The 18,243-nt window shown below is 35.8% G+C and overlaps 1 protein-coding gene across 1 annotated transcript in view; it reads right to left on the reverse strand.

The window, feature by feature from the left end:
* VPS13B (vacuolar protein sorting 13 homolog B) overlaps nt 1-18,243 on the reverse strand; it is a gene marked incomplete at both ends in the record, with an annotated part of 442,808 nt that overhangs the window by 348,941 nt on the left and 75,624 nt on the right. The window contains one exon of the mRNA XM_084260382.1: nt 17,751-17,875. Within this exon, the coding sequence (XP_084116508.1) occupies nt 17,751-17,875 (125 nt within the window). The remainder of the gene's footprint in view (nt 1-17,750; nt 17,876-18,243) is intronic.

Here is an 18,243-nt window from a genome sequence, read left to right on the forward strand (position 1 = left end):
TACAAGAAAATACTTGCAGCCATATGACTTAACATACGTGAGATCATACTAGCAGTAGAGACTCTACAGGAGGCTCCATGAATTCAGAAACAGGCCATTCCTGTTGCTCAGGCTCAAAAATCTGTAGCAGCATGAACCAACACAAAATTCTGGCAATAACAAGTAGACTCCCTTCCCAATCAGATGCAGAAATGTGTAACGTGGCCCTTCACCAAGAAAACTGTGAAGAAAAAAAGCACATAACTTCTTGGACCCATAATCATTATTATCTAGATGAAGAACCAGAATAGCAAAATGTTCTGCTGCTAACACTTTTGGCCCATATACTGCAGATAAGGCCTGTGTGACATATGTAACAGTTTGGAAAGAACCATTCAGAACATCAGAAGACATCTATTAACTATGATGTTGACGCAGTGGTACAGCCAAAGGTATCGTCACCACTTTGAATTTGGACTTGCACATACAAACGGTCACCTTAAGCCACAGATCTCCTCCCTCAATTCCTTGTCAATACCAGAAAACAGCCAACTGAAAATAATTTCCTCTGTAACAAGAGGAATTAATTTCATTAATTAACTATATCTAAGACAGCTATATAGACCCTTTTAACATAAAAGGAAGGAAGCAACACATATATGCAACAGAGATCCAATTAGTCAAGGTATGAGGATTAATGAGCTCCTTTCTGCAAGTCACTATCTCCGCCTGCTGCCTATAAAGGGAGATTAGCATAATTATCTGGGCTTTGATATGTGGTGTAGACATCTACAATTTCATACATAAAGCCCATCCAACAAACGCCAATTCCATTGCTTCTCACTAAGAATAGGGACTAAAAGAAAAACTGATTCCTGTGAAAGAAGATACTCATGAAGAAAATTGATGTAGCTACAGGTGGAGGAGAAAGAACAAACAAAACCAGATGTTGTAGCCCTCTGTAACAGTAATCAGTAACAAGTTTTTTCAACATCATACAGATTGGATTCAGGATTATCTGTCTCAAAACGTTGAGAAGAATGTGGAAGAAACCTGCAATAAGCCCACCCTGAGTTCCAACTCATTTGAAGCTAATGACACAACTGTGCTGCCACCTTCAAATGCCATTTGCAAAGAAAACACGGATGAAAGCAAAAAATTTCATGATTGTATGAGCACACTCAGCCTTGTGTCTGAAATTTCCTTCAGAAGGGAAAAAAAAAATCTACTGTTTGAATGAAGCTATTGGTCTTTGAAGTTTAGAACTACCATATTTTGGATTGGTACAGTCTCTGTTGCTATGAAACCCAAAACTCATTAGAGGCCTTTTCAGAAGAGATCTTGTATAAACCCTGTTTACTTGTGGGGTTTTTTTCTAGTAGCAGTTACTGACACCAAACAGTGAGTTAGAACAAGAAAAAAAAATACATTTACTCTGCTTTGGGGAACTCAGTATCTCCTACCTGCCTTTTCTGCTGACAGTCACATAAAGATCTTTCTAGAGTCCATGAGTAGACAATTGCTGGCCTTGCCACTTGAGTTCACTACTCTATTGACTGCAGCACAGTAGATCAGCAAAGGGTTAAGAAATATGTGTACAAAACTCCTGACGCTTTTCCTGTCTCTCAGTTTGAACCTCAAACACACCACACACCTTTCCTGAATGTGTTCTTCTCCGAAAAAGTACAAATACCACATTGTGGCCATCTGAGAAAAGAATGCATCCAAACACATTTGAAGTCTGTTGATACAAGAAAGCCCTTTTTTTTAATTATTTTTTTTTTGTCTACACTTCATAAAGTCAGCTAGTTAGAAAACTAGAACTACTTTAAGGAGAGAGACAAAACAAAAGATGAAAATCAAACCAGTATTTGTCAGGCAAATAGGGAAAGGCACTGCCTGATTTATAAAAACACTAACTAAAAACACTCCAATAGACAGCCAAAAGGAACTAACATCCTGTAACATATTCTGGCAATTTTTACCACAGAACACACATGAGAACACGCGACATGACAATCACTGTCTTGTGGACACAATGGGATGAAATACATCTCCCATTTCAGCTCCTCAGATACATGCACATCACCCTGTGTAAGTGCACATACAACCAGTCACTAGCAGAAAAGCTCCAAGTTCCATTAAAATCACAGGTGGAGACAGCAGCACCATGGCCATTTCTAATGCTGGCCAAAGAATGAGAACTTGCTTCCCTAGAATGTCTTAAGCTGTAAGTCTGATCTCTGTAATTGATCGATCTTAACAGAGAAGGTATATATAAATAAAGAAGCATATAAGGTGATTTTATACTTAAGAAAATGCACACAATAAATGATTAATCAGCACAAACCATTTACTTGTATGAAGAATCAGTTGGAAAACTAGACATGCACATTAGCAAAGCTTTTGCAGGCATTACATGGAAAGGAAATGGTGGTATGAATCAGTATGTTTCCTAGTTTTCTTTTTTTAAGCCATGTATTAGTATATTTTATTATTTATCTCACTGCAGAAGTGCAACATAACTTTTTTCCTTTGTTCTTTACCTTTCTGTTCTTTTCTCTATCTTTTCAGATAACTTTACATATTGCACTTTTCTCTCTCATTTCTGAATATTGTTTTGGAGGGTCAAAACTAAAGATTTCAGAAAAAAAGTTTCTGAATATTTCAAAAGATGGGTTCCCTGATGTAAAATTGATAGATGGACAGACAGAATGAAGCAAGCAAGCAAGGTGGTAAAAGGAAGAAAATCTTTTTCAGCAAAATACAAGCTGTACATGGTTCCACAATAATTCCATCTAAAATTTGTATTAAAAAATTCATGGACTTAGGGAGAAGGATGCTGCAATCACAGCATACAGTATGACAGTGGAAAAGATTTTGCTTTGAAAGTTTGACTATTCATTTAATACGTATTACAGCTACTGTAGTGAGCTAGGCTAAGTTTAAAACTTAAATGTTGCACGTAAAATAGTCCCTTTTGGATAATAACTGTGTATGACTTTTTTTTAACAATACACAAATTCTGCCCTTATTGTACTTTAACAAGCCCATAGGATTGGCCTATTGGTCCTTTTCAGATAAAATCCTGAGGAATGGGATGTTGAAGAAAATAAATCATTTTAATAGAAAAAGAAAAATCAAGAAATCAAGGCGGGAGGGAGTGTTGTACCATGTGTGCAGCAAATGTTGCTTAAAGGAAATTTTAACTAGACCTGGCTAGTGATGAAAGTGCATTTATAATTCAGGATTTATTATAATAGTTTTGAAATAGAAATAATGCATTTAAAAGAACTTAAAATGCAAGTCTGCTACCAAACTGCACCTGTTAATACAGAAAATCCATCATTAATAAGGTATTGAGCTATATTTAACCACGCTTTATGACCCAAGAGATATAGTCAAGCAATAAGTGAAAATACAAGGACGCATAATTTTTTCAGTAAACCAAGTCAGATCCCTGTTTCTGAACTGCATTATTAAATTCGTATTAAGCAACTGAATATGACTTCATATCAAAACTCATCACCATATTAAACCAGTTATGGCATGTAGTTGGAGTCTAAAACCACTATTTAAATTGCATTTTAAAACTCTAATAACAATAGAAATAATTATTTCTCAAATCTTTACACTCAAGAGTTAAGATGCAGTTCTGAACATATGTTCATTTAACTGAGCAGGTTAAAAAGCTACCAATTCAACCTCTCTTCTCTAGGGAAAAATAAATCCTAATGTAACTAGCAGGATAGGCTACTCATTAAAGCTGAGCTTGGACAAATTCCAGAATAAATTTAAGGAAATATGAACAAGCAAGTCTTGCTGTGTAGTGGCATTTAGTGAAAATGAATCTGTCCTAATTAAATGATGTTTAAATACACTTTGGTTGTACCCAGTTTGCTGACAAACTGTAATACTGACTTGCTGAAATATTTGGATAAATCTGGCGTACCATTAAAGAAAATAGTTTTCTTCAATGTTTTTGAATGAAAACATGAATTGGTCCTTATTGCACACCATGCACAGGCACCAATATAACCAATCCATGTAAGTTCACAGGCCTGCTATGAAATATTTTCAGTCTGTAGACTTCAGGAACAGCAACTCATTCTTTTAAAATCAACACCTCAGAGTGACTGAAAGAATATAGTGGTGAACAGCTGGCTCCAGAGGTTTATATAGAGTCCCCAACTGCAAAGCTGGAACCTGCAAAATGTTTCCAAAAATTTAATTTTTGTTATTACTCATATCCTGTACAGTAAAATACGATTAGTTCATTTTTTCCAAAATAACAAAACCAGTAACCTGCTACTAGAACCCAGTAACTGGGCCTTAGAAGAACCTGATTGTAACTGAGACGCCAAAATAATTTCAGTCAGCATGTGCACACCTTTCCTCTTCAGCCAACAGAAAATGTATATTGGGTTTGTATTTGACAAGAAAAAACACTTCATATCTGTGTACCTACAACAAATCCATATTTCCACTTATACTGCTCTTTCATATCAGCTTCAAGAAAATCAGAATTTCAATTCCCCTGACTAATATTTAAGTAACTATTACTGGGTCTAGCTATTTAATGACATAAAACCCTCAAGGCAGCGCACAGGGAAAAGAAGAAAAGGAAAGGAGGTTAACCACCAGAGTCTTGGAATATTTTTTTTTTAATCCAAGACTGAAGTCATTACGATAAAACCCAGTCATATCAGATGTCTGTGTACACTAACACAATTTTTAGCCTACAGACAGCAATATATAGTTATTTGTGCTTAAGGACCAGGTTGTTTATTATAACAAAATAATAATTAAACCCATTTTGTAACACTTCATTCCAAAAAAATCTTCAAATCGGTGTCTTCAAAACCTCTTCGGCTCTTCTACAGGTTTCACTAAAGTCCGCCTGACATCTTATATCACCCCTTACACAGGAGAATTTTCAGCAATTGCTTCTGCCTCTTATTGGTAGGAAACATCACTACCTGCACAAAATAGTACAAGGGAGAAAACAATGAAATGGAAGATTCCCCAACTTGCTTTTTTTTAAAGAAATAACTTATTTCTCAAAATTTTAGCTATGGGAGTAGTAGAGACCACCACAGTCATTTTGTAAGCTGTATACAGAAGTAATTCTTAACATAAGTTCTGGCACCAAAATTTTACGTGATGAAAATGTTTGCAAAGGATTAATTCCTATGCAAGCTTCAGTAAAAACACTGATTTCCTTGAAACAACTGCGAAAACAAAACTAAAACAGGCAAAGTACAAGCCTCAATATGTCTTAGGAAATGAGCAGATAATATCCAGGATCAATGCCCAGCATGGTGTGTGTTTTAATGAAACAATAAAAATTAGCTTTATTCAGCAAAGCAAAAATAAATGTATTATCACAAGAACAAAAATAATTATTACAATCAAAGCAGTATCTAAAAGAAAGTAACCTTGCAGGAAAAAAAGTCCCTTTGAAGCAATATCCTGGGCATACACGTTAGAAGCACTAAACTTGGATTATTTCTAAAATCATTTCATTTGTTTTGCTACATCTGGACATTATTAATTATGAAGAAGAGATTAAAATTTATGATCATCAAGGAAGTGAGAAGCTGTGACCTCAGTGGGATGGGTATTGTAACTTTATCTGCTGTAAGACACCATGAGAAAATGTTGAAAACTGCAAGGAAAAACAAAGACATGGAATGTGAGGGTAGGAAAGTCTTAATTTCCCTCAGCTTGAAGCCAGACACACTAAGCCTCAGATGAGTCTTTCTACCCACTGGATTAGACGTTAAGAAAGAAGGCAAGGAAGCAGCCTGTCTCCACTTCCAGTTAAACCATTACCTATGTGCACCAAAATGCAACAGATTTGAACTAAAAATTCAATGATACCAACAAGGGATAACCCAACAAGGGGTTGGAGTTTCAGTCTTATTTTTGGACACATGACAAGCTAAGGTGGTTGCTGAAACTGTAATGCAGGTACATGTTCATCCAGCAGCTGCATTACAGAAACTTATTTAGGATGTTTAGATACAATTCAGCTTATTGGCTTTGGGAGAGCTCATCAATGGGACAGATGCTAGGGATCTGAACTCCCACTTAACTGAAAGTGGAGGTCAGCCACTAATTGCTATTTCTTCCTTGTCAAAAATTCCTCTTCTAATCACTAGTTAATACTTTTGCCCAGAAAGAATCATTAGTGACATGAGCAATCTAGAAGAAAAACATTCCAATTTCTCTGTTCTGAGGAGATTGCACAAGCGCCCTCAGTCATCTTTATGTCCTTTATATGGTTAAGCTTTACCAACTGAAGCTTGTGCATGGAGTTCTTTGAAGAACCGCATCTTCAGAACTCCACAAAGTCTATGTAGGGGGGAAATCAGAAAACAGGAAGATAAGAAGCCTTCTTCGTTGAATGTAATTCATGCTAACTTCTTGATTATACTTTCAACATCTATTCTTTCTTTACTTCTATGAGGTTTGTAATTTTTTGTAAGGGAATCTAGGAATCTCACTGTCATTGATTGTGGACATTTAGCAGGAACAGGAGAAAGGATATGATATTTAGCTGCATTATGTCCAGCAAGATCCAAATACAAGGACCATGAGAAAAATCAGTGCTCACAGTAAGCTGATTAAACAACCCAACAAAACAAGGAAAAAAAAAAAACAAAACAACAAAAAAAAACCCCAAAACCCACCACCAGGAGAGAATTCCTGGAAGCAAAAAACTTTCTATAGTAAACTACTGCCTTGATGAAGGTAATACAGAGAGAATCATAGAAGAAGCACTTTTAAATCTCTTAAGAGTTTTGCCTTGTATATTTTCAGGAGAACTAGCTCCAATTTGGAAATGCAGCAAGGCCAGAAGAAATGCAATCATTATCCTCATAGCATTAAACACAATCATTTACCTCCTGGTTAAAGAGGAAAAAAAAAAAAACAGCTAGAATTTGGAGATGCTGTAACTGAACAACTGTGTATGATCAAGACCGCCAAAAGCACCAGAAGTATCAGTTAAATGTTGCTATGTTACTGGGGTCCACAAACCTCCAAACAGCAAAGATCTGAATTTAATAAAGCAAAGTGTTACTTCTTTTATTTTTGCAGGTTTTCGTAAATCCAGTGTCACTGCTTTGTATACCACGGTGTAATCCAATCTCAGCAGCCACGGGGGTGGAACAGGATTTAGGGAACTGCCTTTCCACAGAGCAGCCTGCTTTACTGTCCAGAGAAGCAATCTCTCCCCCTCCCTCTCCCATTTCCTCTCCTCCTTCCCCCTTCACACACTCCCAGAAGCAGCAGCAACAGCCATTAAATCAATCCTCTAAATCTGCCACACAGAGCCATTTGGTTGCCATTAGCAGGTAAAACAGGGAGCCAGGAGGGCTCAGAAACAGTCATCTGCTTAACATGATGCCACAAAACAGGAATAGGACACAAAGGTTGCTGCCATTTGGCAAGGACATCCATGCTTAACCTGGTCTTACCAGCAGAGCAAGTGTGGCAGCCCTGAGAACAGCAACTATTGCCATCATCCTTTAGTGCTGTCAGAAGCGCTCAGAATTCCCTTCAATCTGAAGGGAAATTTACAGTCAATTTAGCCACTAACACTACAGTCATATATGAGATATTTTGGAAGATAAAGGATATGATTTTGAAAGATAAAATTTGGTTAAATTACTCCGAGCACAAGTAAGAATTTTAAGCAGATTTCTATCCAATGTGATCTTTTAAAATTTCACTCATTGTTTGCTTTTAAGTTACTTGTAAATCACCATTCTTACTCACAGCTGAGCTGCAAAATTTGGCATCTTAAACACAAATTAGTGATCCAATAAATGTATTTCAAAACATGCAGTTATTTTTTAGTCTGTTCCATTCTTGCTTCATGATTTCAAATTGCAAACTATCTTCCTGCCTCAAATTTGCAATGTGACTTTCCTCTCCTCTATTTCTTACACCACTTCGGAAATTATGAAACATACTCAGAAGTTACATATACCTTATTTACAAGAAAACAGCCCCGGCTCATAAGCCCTATCTATGGTGAGGACCTTTCCATTTCCCAGAGCCAGCACAGCTGACAGACATGACCCTATCCTGTAGCAGGAAAAACTTGAGTGTAGAGCTGTATTTTATGCAGTGGAAAAAGTGGCTATCCCAGACGTTTGACCCTTCTCCAAACAGCACAGATGTGAGGAGCTCTCAGGAATGTAGATATGGTCAACAGAGGCTTTGTTTTCTCCTAATCTGAAGACATATCCTGAAAAAAGGATATTAGCAGGTCTTGCAAGATAGGAACAGTAGTTTCTGAGAGTTAACTAAGACAGGAGATGGCTCTTCTTTCTGGGGATCAAGAAACTACTTCAAGTGGCAAGACTCACAAGGAGAGACCCACAAACTTTTCTGTCTCTCAAAAAGCTATATAATTTATATTCTCCCAACCCTTGTAGAAAAAGCAAGACAAAGTGACAGAAGACAAACATGATATTTCATAAAGAAAGACACAAAAAGGCCCACAGAATTACCTTCCTTTCACAGGTTTCAAACACTAAGAGGGAAGAGGAAGAAAAAACAATGAAATGGGATTAACAGATTAAGGATTAAGGTACAAGGATGGAGAACAGGCATCACGAAAGGAAGAAATGAGAGCACAAAGGAGAAGCAGCACCTTTAGAGCATTTTCAGTAAAATACTTGGAAAATAGGAAGGACACCCTAGAAGAAACTCAAACCACATGTGAAGAGAATAAGTTCTATGACTGAACTTCCTCTGAAAGTTCTTGAAGGCTGAAAGTAGGGATCCAGAAAAAGAAATTGTATTTTAAGAGGAAGATAGTTGTTGAATGAAATATTGACATTGAGAACAGAAAGAAAATACTTCTAACTCATATGCACATCTCTCTCTCCCGCCCTCCCTTGCAAATTTCTCACGTATACCACTTTTGAATACCTAGCCTTAAGTCACATCTAAGGACTCCCATGAAAACTGTGCAAAACCAAAAAAAGTTACTAAATGTAGATAAATTTGCCTTATTACTCTTCCTCTTGAAGATAAGTAGCAGGTACAAAGCTGTTAAAAAATGGACTGTAACTCACCTGAAGGACAAAACGTTTGCTTCATTTCCTTTCTGAAAAATACAAACATCTTGAGAACTAACATTGTTTCAAACTCCCTGCTAAAGATTCAAGAGCCAAACAAAACCCCAATTTAAAGTAAACACAGCAACTGATCTAAATAAGTAACTTTGTCCAAAAAGTTATGTTCTTTAGGACTTGGGGTTTTCTGTGAACTTCTCCTACAAACTACTTTTGTATACTGCTTATTTTGTTTCATAAACATCTAAAATCTTTCGATACAAAAAATTTTTTAACAGAGAAATAATTTGTTTGAAGTTCTGGAAATTTTATTATAACTAGACCATAAAGGACAGAGAGGTAAGAAGGTGCACATCTGCATTAGCTGCAACAAAATAAATATTTGAACTAAAATACCACACTGAAAGAAGATGCCACAAACAAGTACACAAGATTTAAAGAAATTAAGTCATATTCCAGTATTCACAGGCCAAAGTCCATTAAATTAGTTACTGAAGTCCATTAAATCCAGAAAGGTAAATAAAAACTAATAATTCCACTCCTCCTCGCCTGAAAGTACTCCAAAAGCTAATTCTAGTATCCTTTAAGATGGAAGTTACAGCATCAAAATGAAGTCGATGGAAGGGAGGAAGGGTGTTTTGGTTTCCCCATTACCAGAAAAGCCTGTAATACAGCAAGGGATGGATCAAGGGTATCGCCAACAGCAAGGACATGAATGGATAAAGTGTGCTGATAGTGATTCACGCATATACACTGCGTAATGGCAGAAAGAGTATAAAGGCTCATAAAATTATGATACCATGGCCTCATTAATAAGTAACTTTAACAGAATTTTAAAGAATATCAGAAGCAAAACATTAAATCTCAGTAAACACATAATACTTTTACTTCAAAGACTACAGTTATTATTAAATTTAAATACACCATCTAAAGTGACAACTTTGGTGTTGACTTTGCTCCATTCTTTCCTCAAAAAATAATACAAAATTTGAAGCAGACTCCATGGATAGTTTGTTTGTGTTCAGCTGTGGTCTATTCACTCAGAGTTTCATTACATCTGTTTCATTACTTAAAAACTCCACAAGCCCTAGTGAGTCTTCAAGACCAAACTTATCACCTACACTGAAGACAGTCAGTAAAACACATCAGAACAATATTTTCTTGCTATAATATATCCACACAGCCAAACCCAAGATACATACAAAACAACAAAGTATAAGAAGATGCACATACTTTCAGAACAAGAGAGTCAGTGACAGCATTATAACAAATCCATTTCCATTTTCCCCTCTCTTAAAAATTAAAAATACAAAAATCAGATTTTTAATTCTGACATTCTGCATATTTCTGGACTAAAAAAGGGAACATTCTAATTATGCTTACCAAATAGATTTCCGTGTATTTGATTGCTCTTTTTGGAATCAAATCATTAAAGCAAAGGAAATGCTAGTTAAACATCAAAGAAAACCAATTAAAACTTTAAAATTCTGTAGGCTTTTGTTCTAAAAAGCTTACATGTTATAACAGATAAAAATTCTGATTAATCGAAACACAATTCTTCTATTAGTGTCTTAACAACAATCCTTTCCATTTATTACATCAGTAATCATTACTACGTCTTTACTACTACCATTTACTATTACATCTGTTGCACCAGACAACTGACTTCCAAGTCTATTCTGATAAACAGATTTTATTCTTACAGTTTACTATTTAAGAGCCTCACGTCACACAAGTCTGACTTCAGTTCTGCTCAGTTTTCCAGACATTTTCTACTGATAGCGGTAGCACCAAAAGAAACAATTTTTCCAAGTATGTTCAATACAAAAGGAATATGTATTAGGGAGTCAAATTTTCTTTAGTATTTATACTGCATTAAAACACTTTGGCTGTAAAACACTAAGTTTTTCATACCCTTTATCAGTCTCAAGTACAGCAAAATATTGCTTTAACCCTTAAAATCCTACATGTATTTAAATAAATATCATTTACTTGTTTCTTGTACAAATGTCAGCAAATACTGATGGCAACATTTAGAACAACCAGGATAAACTATTTACCACATGCCATCTTTCACTGGAAACGCCCACTTTCCCTGGATAGCTAATAGGCTTAATTTACACTTTCACTGAAGAGCCTCGACAATTAATTAGCCTAAATAACTACACTGGAAATACTACAGATGACCACCCTTTACTGTCAACTTCGCTGAATTTCCTCCTCATGGACAACACTAAAAGATACAACTGTTTCCAATTTACATTGATTAAAAGTGCACTTTTACCAGATTTGCTGAATGCTGCCTGCCACATCTGCTGAGAAACAGTAACATTAGATCTGGATCACATTTAAAGAAAAAAAAATTAAACTAGAGGTTTCTAACTGAAGTTAATTTGTAGTCACACTAATCAGGCTGCAAGTCATGTACTCAGAATGCAAACCCTCTCTTGAATTGCTCTTCAAGGATTGTTCTTGGTAACAAACAGCAGCTCCTACCAGAAGGGCACAGTTGAAAAGTGCCCCAAAATGTTGAAACTTGATACATTAATATCGCTAGACCAGAAAATATTCCACACAAATTCCTTAGGCATCTTCATCCTTATACAGAAGCATGGCCTACTTATAGCTTTATCAGGGCAATGATTTTTCATTGATAACATGGTTTAACATAACATGGTTTAACACAATTTTTTATTATAAAAGGTAAATCAACCTATGTGACTGTTCACAATTTACTATGATATACTCACATACCTACTCCTCAAAGATGCAGAGTAAAACCAACTTCTGAAAGTTTCAAATTCATTGCTCACAAAGCCATACTGAAAACAGCAACCAATAAATTTTAAAAATAAATATATAAAAATCTGATTTAGTATTATGTTCTTTGATGCATTTTCTAGGCCATGGCAGAGAAGTACACAATGCTGAAGCAATCCAGCATACTCCCTAGACTAATTGTTCACATCTGAGGTAATTCTACACAATCAACTCTGCAAAACCCAAGAGAATTACTGTTTCTGTCTGCTTTTGCACTGCTTGTATCACTGGCATGTCTCAATAGTTCAAACAGGTTTTTACACTTGCTAGCTCCGACGCACATGATGCTGATATGGCTGGAACTCTTTCCTGTCCCAAACACTGATGACATCTGCTCAGGCATGCCATCTCACCTCTTTTCTGTTTCGAAGGATACCCTGAATTTTCATCTGGCAGTTACATCCAATTACTGACATAACTAATAGTCACAACTGAATGCTACAAAATTAGTTTCATGTGTTTTCAACCTGTTTCTGCTTCTGACACAGGAACCGAGCATGCCCCTCAACTGCCCATGTGAAACACAATCCACATCCAATCTAAATTGACATTACTCTTGATTTACTGTGACTAGTCGATAAAATAGGCTGCCAAACTCAAGACCCAAGTGCCAATTTATTGGAAAACTTCTTAGATTTATGATCTAATGTTCACAGTCTGTGGATATCTGTCTCCGTGTTTCCTGCCAGCAGGGCCCACTTGCCTCTTACTTGCACAACTGCACTGAACCGCGTGACAGCCACATCACATAACTCTCAAGCTCACAGCTCTACAGTGATTTCTGGTTACAAGCAGCACTACTCTACTGGGCATGCCCTGTGAAGATGTTTTAGTGAAAAAAGTAACAAAGACAGACGGTTCACCTCATTCCCCCATCATACACTTTTAAGAGTCTCTTCAGTGACCAGCAAATCCTAAAATCTCCTACTGTCATCAGAGTAGTACCTTGTCAGTAAGTGCCATGTCATTAAGAACTAATTTCCTTGCTCAAGATCCTCATGGTGAGAAGTCAGACCTTCATCTACCACACTGCTTGTGGATCAACATGAACTGCCATCACCTTCATCAATTCATTGTGATACCGTTATATGCACACAGGATTTTCAAGAGGACCCATAAAATAAGCAGACGCACATCCCAACTCATACTGGAGCTTATAAATGATCTTACTGGATTGTGTAAGGAGTGTAGTAATTAATTCTGTTATTAAGAATACAGTTGTATGGTGTACCACTATGTGGCTTTAAGAGAAGGAAGGACACATGATGGAAGAAAATGGAAGTGCATAAAATACAAACACTTTTACAGTAACAGAAGTCTGAGCAGAAACTGAAACTGTAATAACATAATGTCTTTAGAATCCTTAGTTTTTACAACATTGAAGTTAGAAATTTAGCAAGTAAAACTAATATGTATACAAAGCAAACTACACGGAGACTGCAGGCCAAAATAAAAGCTAGGAAGTCAGGTGGAACACACAAAATGTTTGAGTCGCTGGCAAAGTATGTTTCTCAATACCATTGTATAATAGTTAGCCAAAAGGAGGTTACAACCTAACGTGCTGATGTAATTTGGATATAACAGATTCTAGAGACATAGTAAATATTTACCTTTACAGTTAAATCTGAGTTGAACTATTAAGAACAGTTCTATTATATAAATGTAAAGGGTTCACAAAAACAAAGCCTAAAAACACCACATACATATATACTCTACACAAGGATCTCTGTATGTAGATTTCTGTAGTAATCTTTCAGCACCGCAAAGACACATACTGGTAAAATAACTATGTCACAACAGTAATCTGCAGCTTTCACAGGCGAAACAAGTGACTTGTTCACAAGCTGAGGTGCCCAGCATAGGGTAAGTGTGACTTCCTTTATCAGCAAAGCAAATTTTAAACTTCTGTCAACAATAATTAATTTTTCAACAAAACTGCTGAAGAGACGCAATGACAAAGCAAATCAAGTCTGTTGTCAAGGAACCTTCCTCATCAGAAGCTGCTTCAATAAGGTTAGCACACAACTTGTGTTTAAACTGAAATTTATTTCCTGAGATGCTTTCTGCAGGTAACAAGAATCTTTACAAAAATTATATCCATTTAGTCTCACAAAGGTATTTTGATTACCAGTAATTATCTAGATCTACTTGCAAGTTTGCAGCTACTCTACCAGAACAAAACTGCATAATTCAAGAACAATCAATTCATTCTTCTGTATTCTCTAATAATTAAATGCAGGCCACCAAATCCTAGATACTAATTTACCCAGCAGGTCCTCAACTTGTTCTAAAAGATTCATTCACACATTCAAGTTTAATATGACCAACTAGCCTGTACTGGTGCTTCCTTGCAGACAGCAAATCAGCAGCTATTGCTCTGGTCACAAAATGAGAACAAGAGGCTCATTAGCAAGGGAACAGACCCCTTCAAAGTCAACTACTGCACTAAGATGATGACTAGAAAGGATGCAGAAATACATCATGTGATCCCTATTTATAACCTTATTCCACAGGTGCAGATAGTGACAACCCTCCCACTGACCTGAAAGGAAAATGAGTCTGGAACACTTGTCAAAGGGAGGGAATTTCAAGAAAAGAAAAAAAGCAATTGAGTAACACATGTACCTGGACCAATATTTAGCTCAAAATGGATGGCACTTCACTGTCAGTCCAGGTATCACAAAAATGAAAAGGCAGCTATTCAGAATCTGTATTTTTTAATGGTACCTCAATATTTTTCAGAAGTACAATAAAGTGATATTTTATGTATGTTAGAGGGTTGTAACACTAAAGCGTCTTACACCAGATTACCTCATCCATTACCACAAACATTGTAGTCAAAAGAAAAAAAAAAAAAGACAAGAAAAAAGTGATCAGCTAATTCCTCTTGAGATTTCTGTTTGGCAGTAGACATTCTTGTCATTCATTCTAGGCTTTTAACCATATTCTGCTAATTCTTTGCTGTTTTTAGACATCCTCCTGAAAGCTTTGAAAGCTGCTTTACAATCTGGTATGCAACACTACATAAAGTAGTTGTAAAATATTGACATTAACATTGCATTTTGCATCTTGCTTTGCTTGACAAAAACAAAAGACCAGATGTTTCTATTTTCATATAAAAATAGATTAGCTATACAGTTTAAAAGATGTCTAAGACTTAGTTTAACTAGTGAGCTTGAGCATATTTCTTTTATAAGAAAAAGTATTAACTGAAATTAAGAGACACATCAATCTAGCAGGTAAACAAAAGAGCACTTTGGTAGCATTTATGGTTATTTACTGGAATTTACTAGGCTGATGTTGCTGAAATGTTATCTGTTCAAACACACTACCAATGTTTATCAACTATTTTTAAAAAAATAAATATTACTACTGTGTTTTATACACTATATACTTTTTGAGATTATTATATTGCAACTAGAAAAGAAAGCTATTCTACTGATTTATGTCAGAAATAAAGTTGAGATTTTCACTGCTAACTCAAAACATACTACCTGAGGGATTCCATAACAGTTCATAAAATGTCTTTGTTTTTAAAAGGTATGGTCTGTGGTATATATTTTCTACAAAGAAATAGAAGAACACATGTAGCATCAGATGTGTGTACTTTAAGAAACTCTGGAATGTGAAATCTAAAAGTCGAAATAAAGCAGGTGGTATAAGTTGGGGGGGAGGAGGACTGAATTTAAGTTTAATGACATTACCAGGTTATCCTACCAGACTAATTCACACTCACTGCATGACTTCAATGAAGCTCTCAGTCCTCATGCTGATTTCGATTTAGTTCAAGTGCTATTTGATGCGTTTCATCTGGAGTTTTATTCACTTCAAACTACACTTCATTTAACCAGGCTGCTGCTGTACTCATTTGTTTTTCTACTTTATTAGCCGCAAATTGGTGTTGCTTAGTTTAGATAAATTGTTGGAATAAGTTAATTTTATATAATTATTTCATACTGTTAATAAAAAAAATGAGCTTTAGAAAGTTATCACAGAAAAAAGTGGGAAAGCTAATAAAATTAGTTTTAAATACACTAGACCACAGTAACTGTTGGTCAAGACCTATCAATAAATGCTGATGAGATTATTTGCTATTTCAAGTAAGGACTGCCTCCCTGCCTCCACTCCCCACAACTATTGCTCATCTTTATTTTTTCTGTGTTATTACTCTACCATACTTTTATTTTCCAGCTAGGCACACATCATAATACACCATATTTTTAAAAGATAAAGAAAGCATAAGAGAAGCAAAGAATGCACAAGAGAATGCGAGCACAAGGCTGCGCACACCAGATTGAGCGTGATGGTGGGCATGCAACAGCGCGTGCAGCGAACCCTGAGAAGCCAAGCATGAGCGAGCGAGAGATGGAGCGCAACAAGCACAAGCACACAGAAGAGACAGAGCACAAGTGCACTCGTGAGAAAGCACTACCAGTCGAATACCATGAACTTGTCACATGGCAGATTTTTTCCAACTGTTTTTCATCTCAAATACTTTTATTTTCACAACTAACCACAAGTTTTATAATGTACTAAATGAATTCAAGTTTACCATTAAACACTAATTTGTTTCTACAGTTTACTAACAAGGATCACTAACCAGAGCTTGGTATTAAATGTCAGGTCACATCAGGAACGGCTGTCAGTCCTACCAGAGTACTGCAGTACCATGATTAGTGTGCTGAGCATGGGTTATCGTAGTAACATTAACAATTATTTAGGAAAACACTACAACACATCAGCATTTCACTGGAAGCGGTTAGAATTTTTTGGTAAAATATCAATGGAAATTACGAGAACGTCAATTAGGCTGCTACCACCTGGTGGTACATTGATTACGCTAAAAACCTATTTAATATCATATCACCATTTGTGAGAGGGAAAACTGGTATATTCTCTGTATAGCACTATTACCAGCCATAGGCATAGTCTTATCTTTTTTGTAATCCATTAAACTTGCACAAACAAATGACTCTTACAAATTAGCTATACAACATAGAATGCTGGAAGCCGAAGTATTTAACACCTGTTTTTTTGTTATCTTTTCATTTTATGCAACTCTTTGTACAGATTTAGCCATAAAGTAGTACTACAGACAGCTACTGCTCAAAATGAGGGCTAAAGAAAACTAATCTGTCCAAACTGTTGCTAAAACACACTTTCTTGGAAAACAGTTTTTATAAATACAATTTATTAACAAAAACTGTTGCGCGCAGACATATGTGATCACAAGATTTAACCTGTAAAGCTAAAGTTAACTACTGAACTTCCATGGCATTAAAGTTAAAAAATAGTATTTTGTATAGCTCATGTTATAAAGCACAGAACTGTTTTCAGAACAAGAGTGTTTGCATTTCAAATCTGAACTACTACAAACAGCTTACTACTACCGGATCACAATGTTACAACACTTCAAATTGTAATGAGTAACAGAAGTCTAGTAGAGACTTTCTTTTCATGGGTTTAGGGTGTTTTGGTGGGGTGGAGAGGGGAGTTCCACCCATTTGTTGTTTTTTATTTGACTGAGTTTAAAACAGAAAGAGCTGACCTGTTCAGTATACAACTTCGGCTTTTGTGTCCCCTCAAGGAAGAATGGAAACTACTTCAAAGTTCTACAAGGTCTAGAAGAAAGTCTTTAATTACAGGGCTTGTGTTCTCTCAACCAAACAAGGGTCTGAAAAGGTTACTGACAGCTATTCTTACAAAGAAATTTATTAATAACAGACTTAACTGTAGAATATGATACAAGAGACAGAGAGCTTTCAGGATATTTATGGAGATTGGCATTTTTAAACCTTCATTAGAAACACAAAAGTAGCTGAGTACATAAATATATTGTAGATTCTTAATGCTCACCAGTATTTGGGAAACTTGATCAGTTTGCCATAAACAGCAGTACTGAAAGAGGGGATAACTGGAGCAGGGAAGCAGTACAATCCTTTACTGTCCAAAGAAGTCAGTGCTGCTTGAAAACCAAATATCTGAAACAAATTAAGTTGTTCAAAGTATATAAAACATAATTACATCACTTGCAAGTTACTTGTATAACAATATACACATTTTAAAGTATATTCAATAAATATGAAATTATGCACTATTTTCAGATAAATCCTTTTGCTGACAACACACAAAACCTCAGAAAAATACACCTAAAATAATAATCCAATAGGAACAAATATAAAAATATTCTTTATTCAAAAAAATAATTGTTAACTACACATATCAGCATGGAAGTGAATGGATAACTAAAAATATTAACAAAGTTAACAGTACCAGTAGTAAATATCTTAATAGAACCCAAGAGATTTCAAACTGCCTGGGTGCGTCCTAAAAGGCTGAAAGGCATATT

The sequence above is a fragment of the Gallinula chloropus genome (assembly GCF_964237585.1).
Source record: "Gallinula chloropus genome assembly, chromosome: 2".
In the NCBI taxonomy this organism is placed as follows: Eukaryota; Metazoa; Chordata; class Aves; order Gruiformes; family Rallidae; genus Gallinula; species Gallinula chloropus.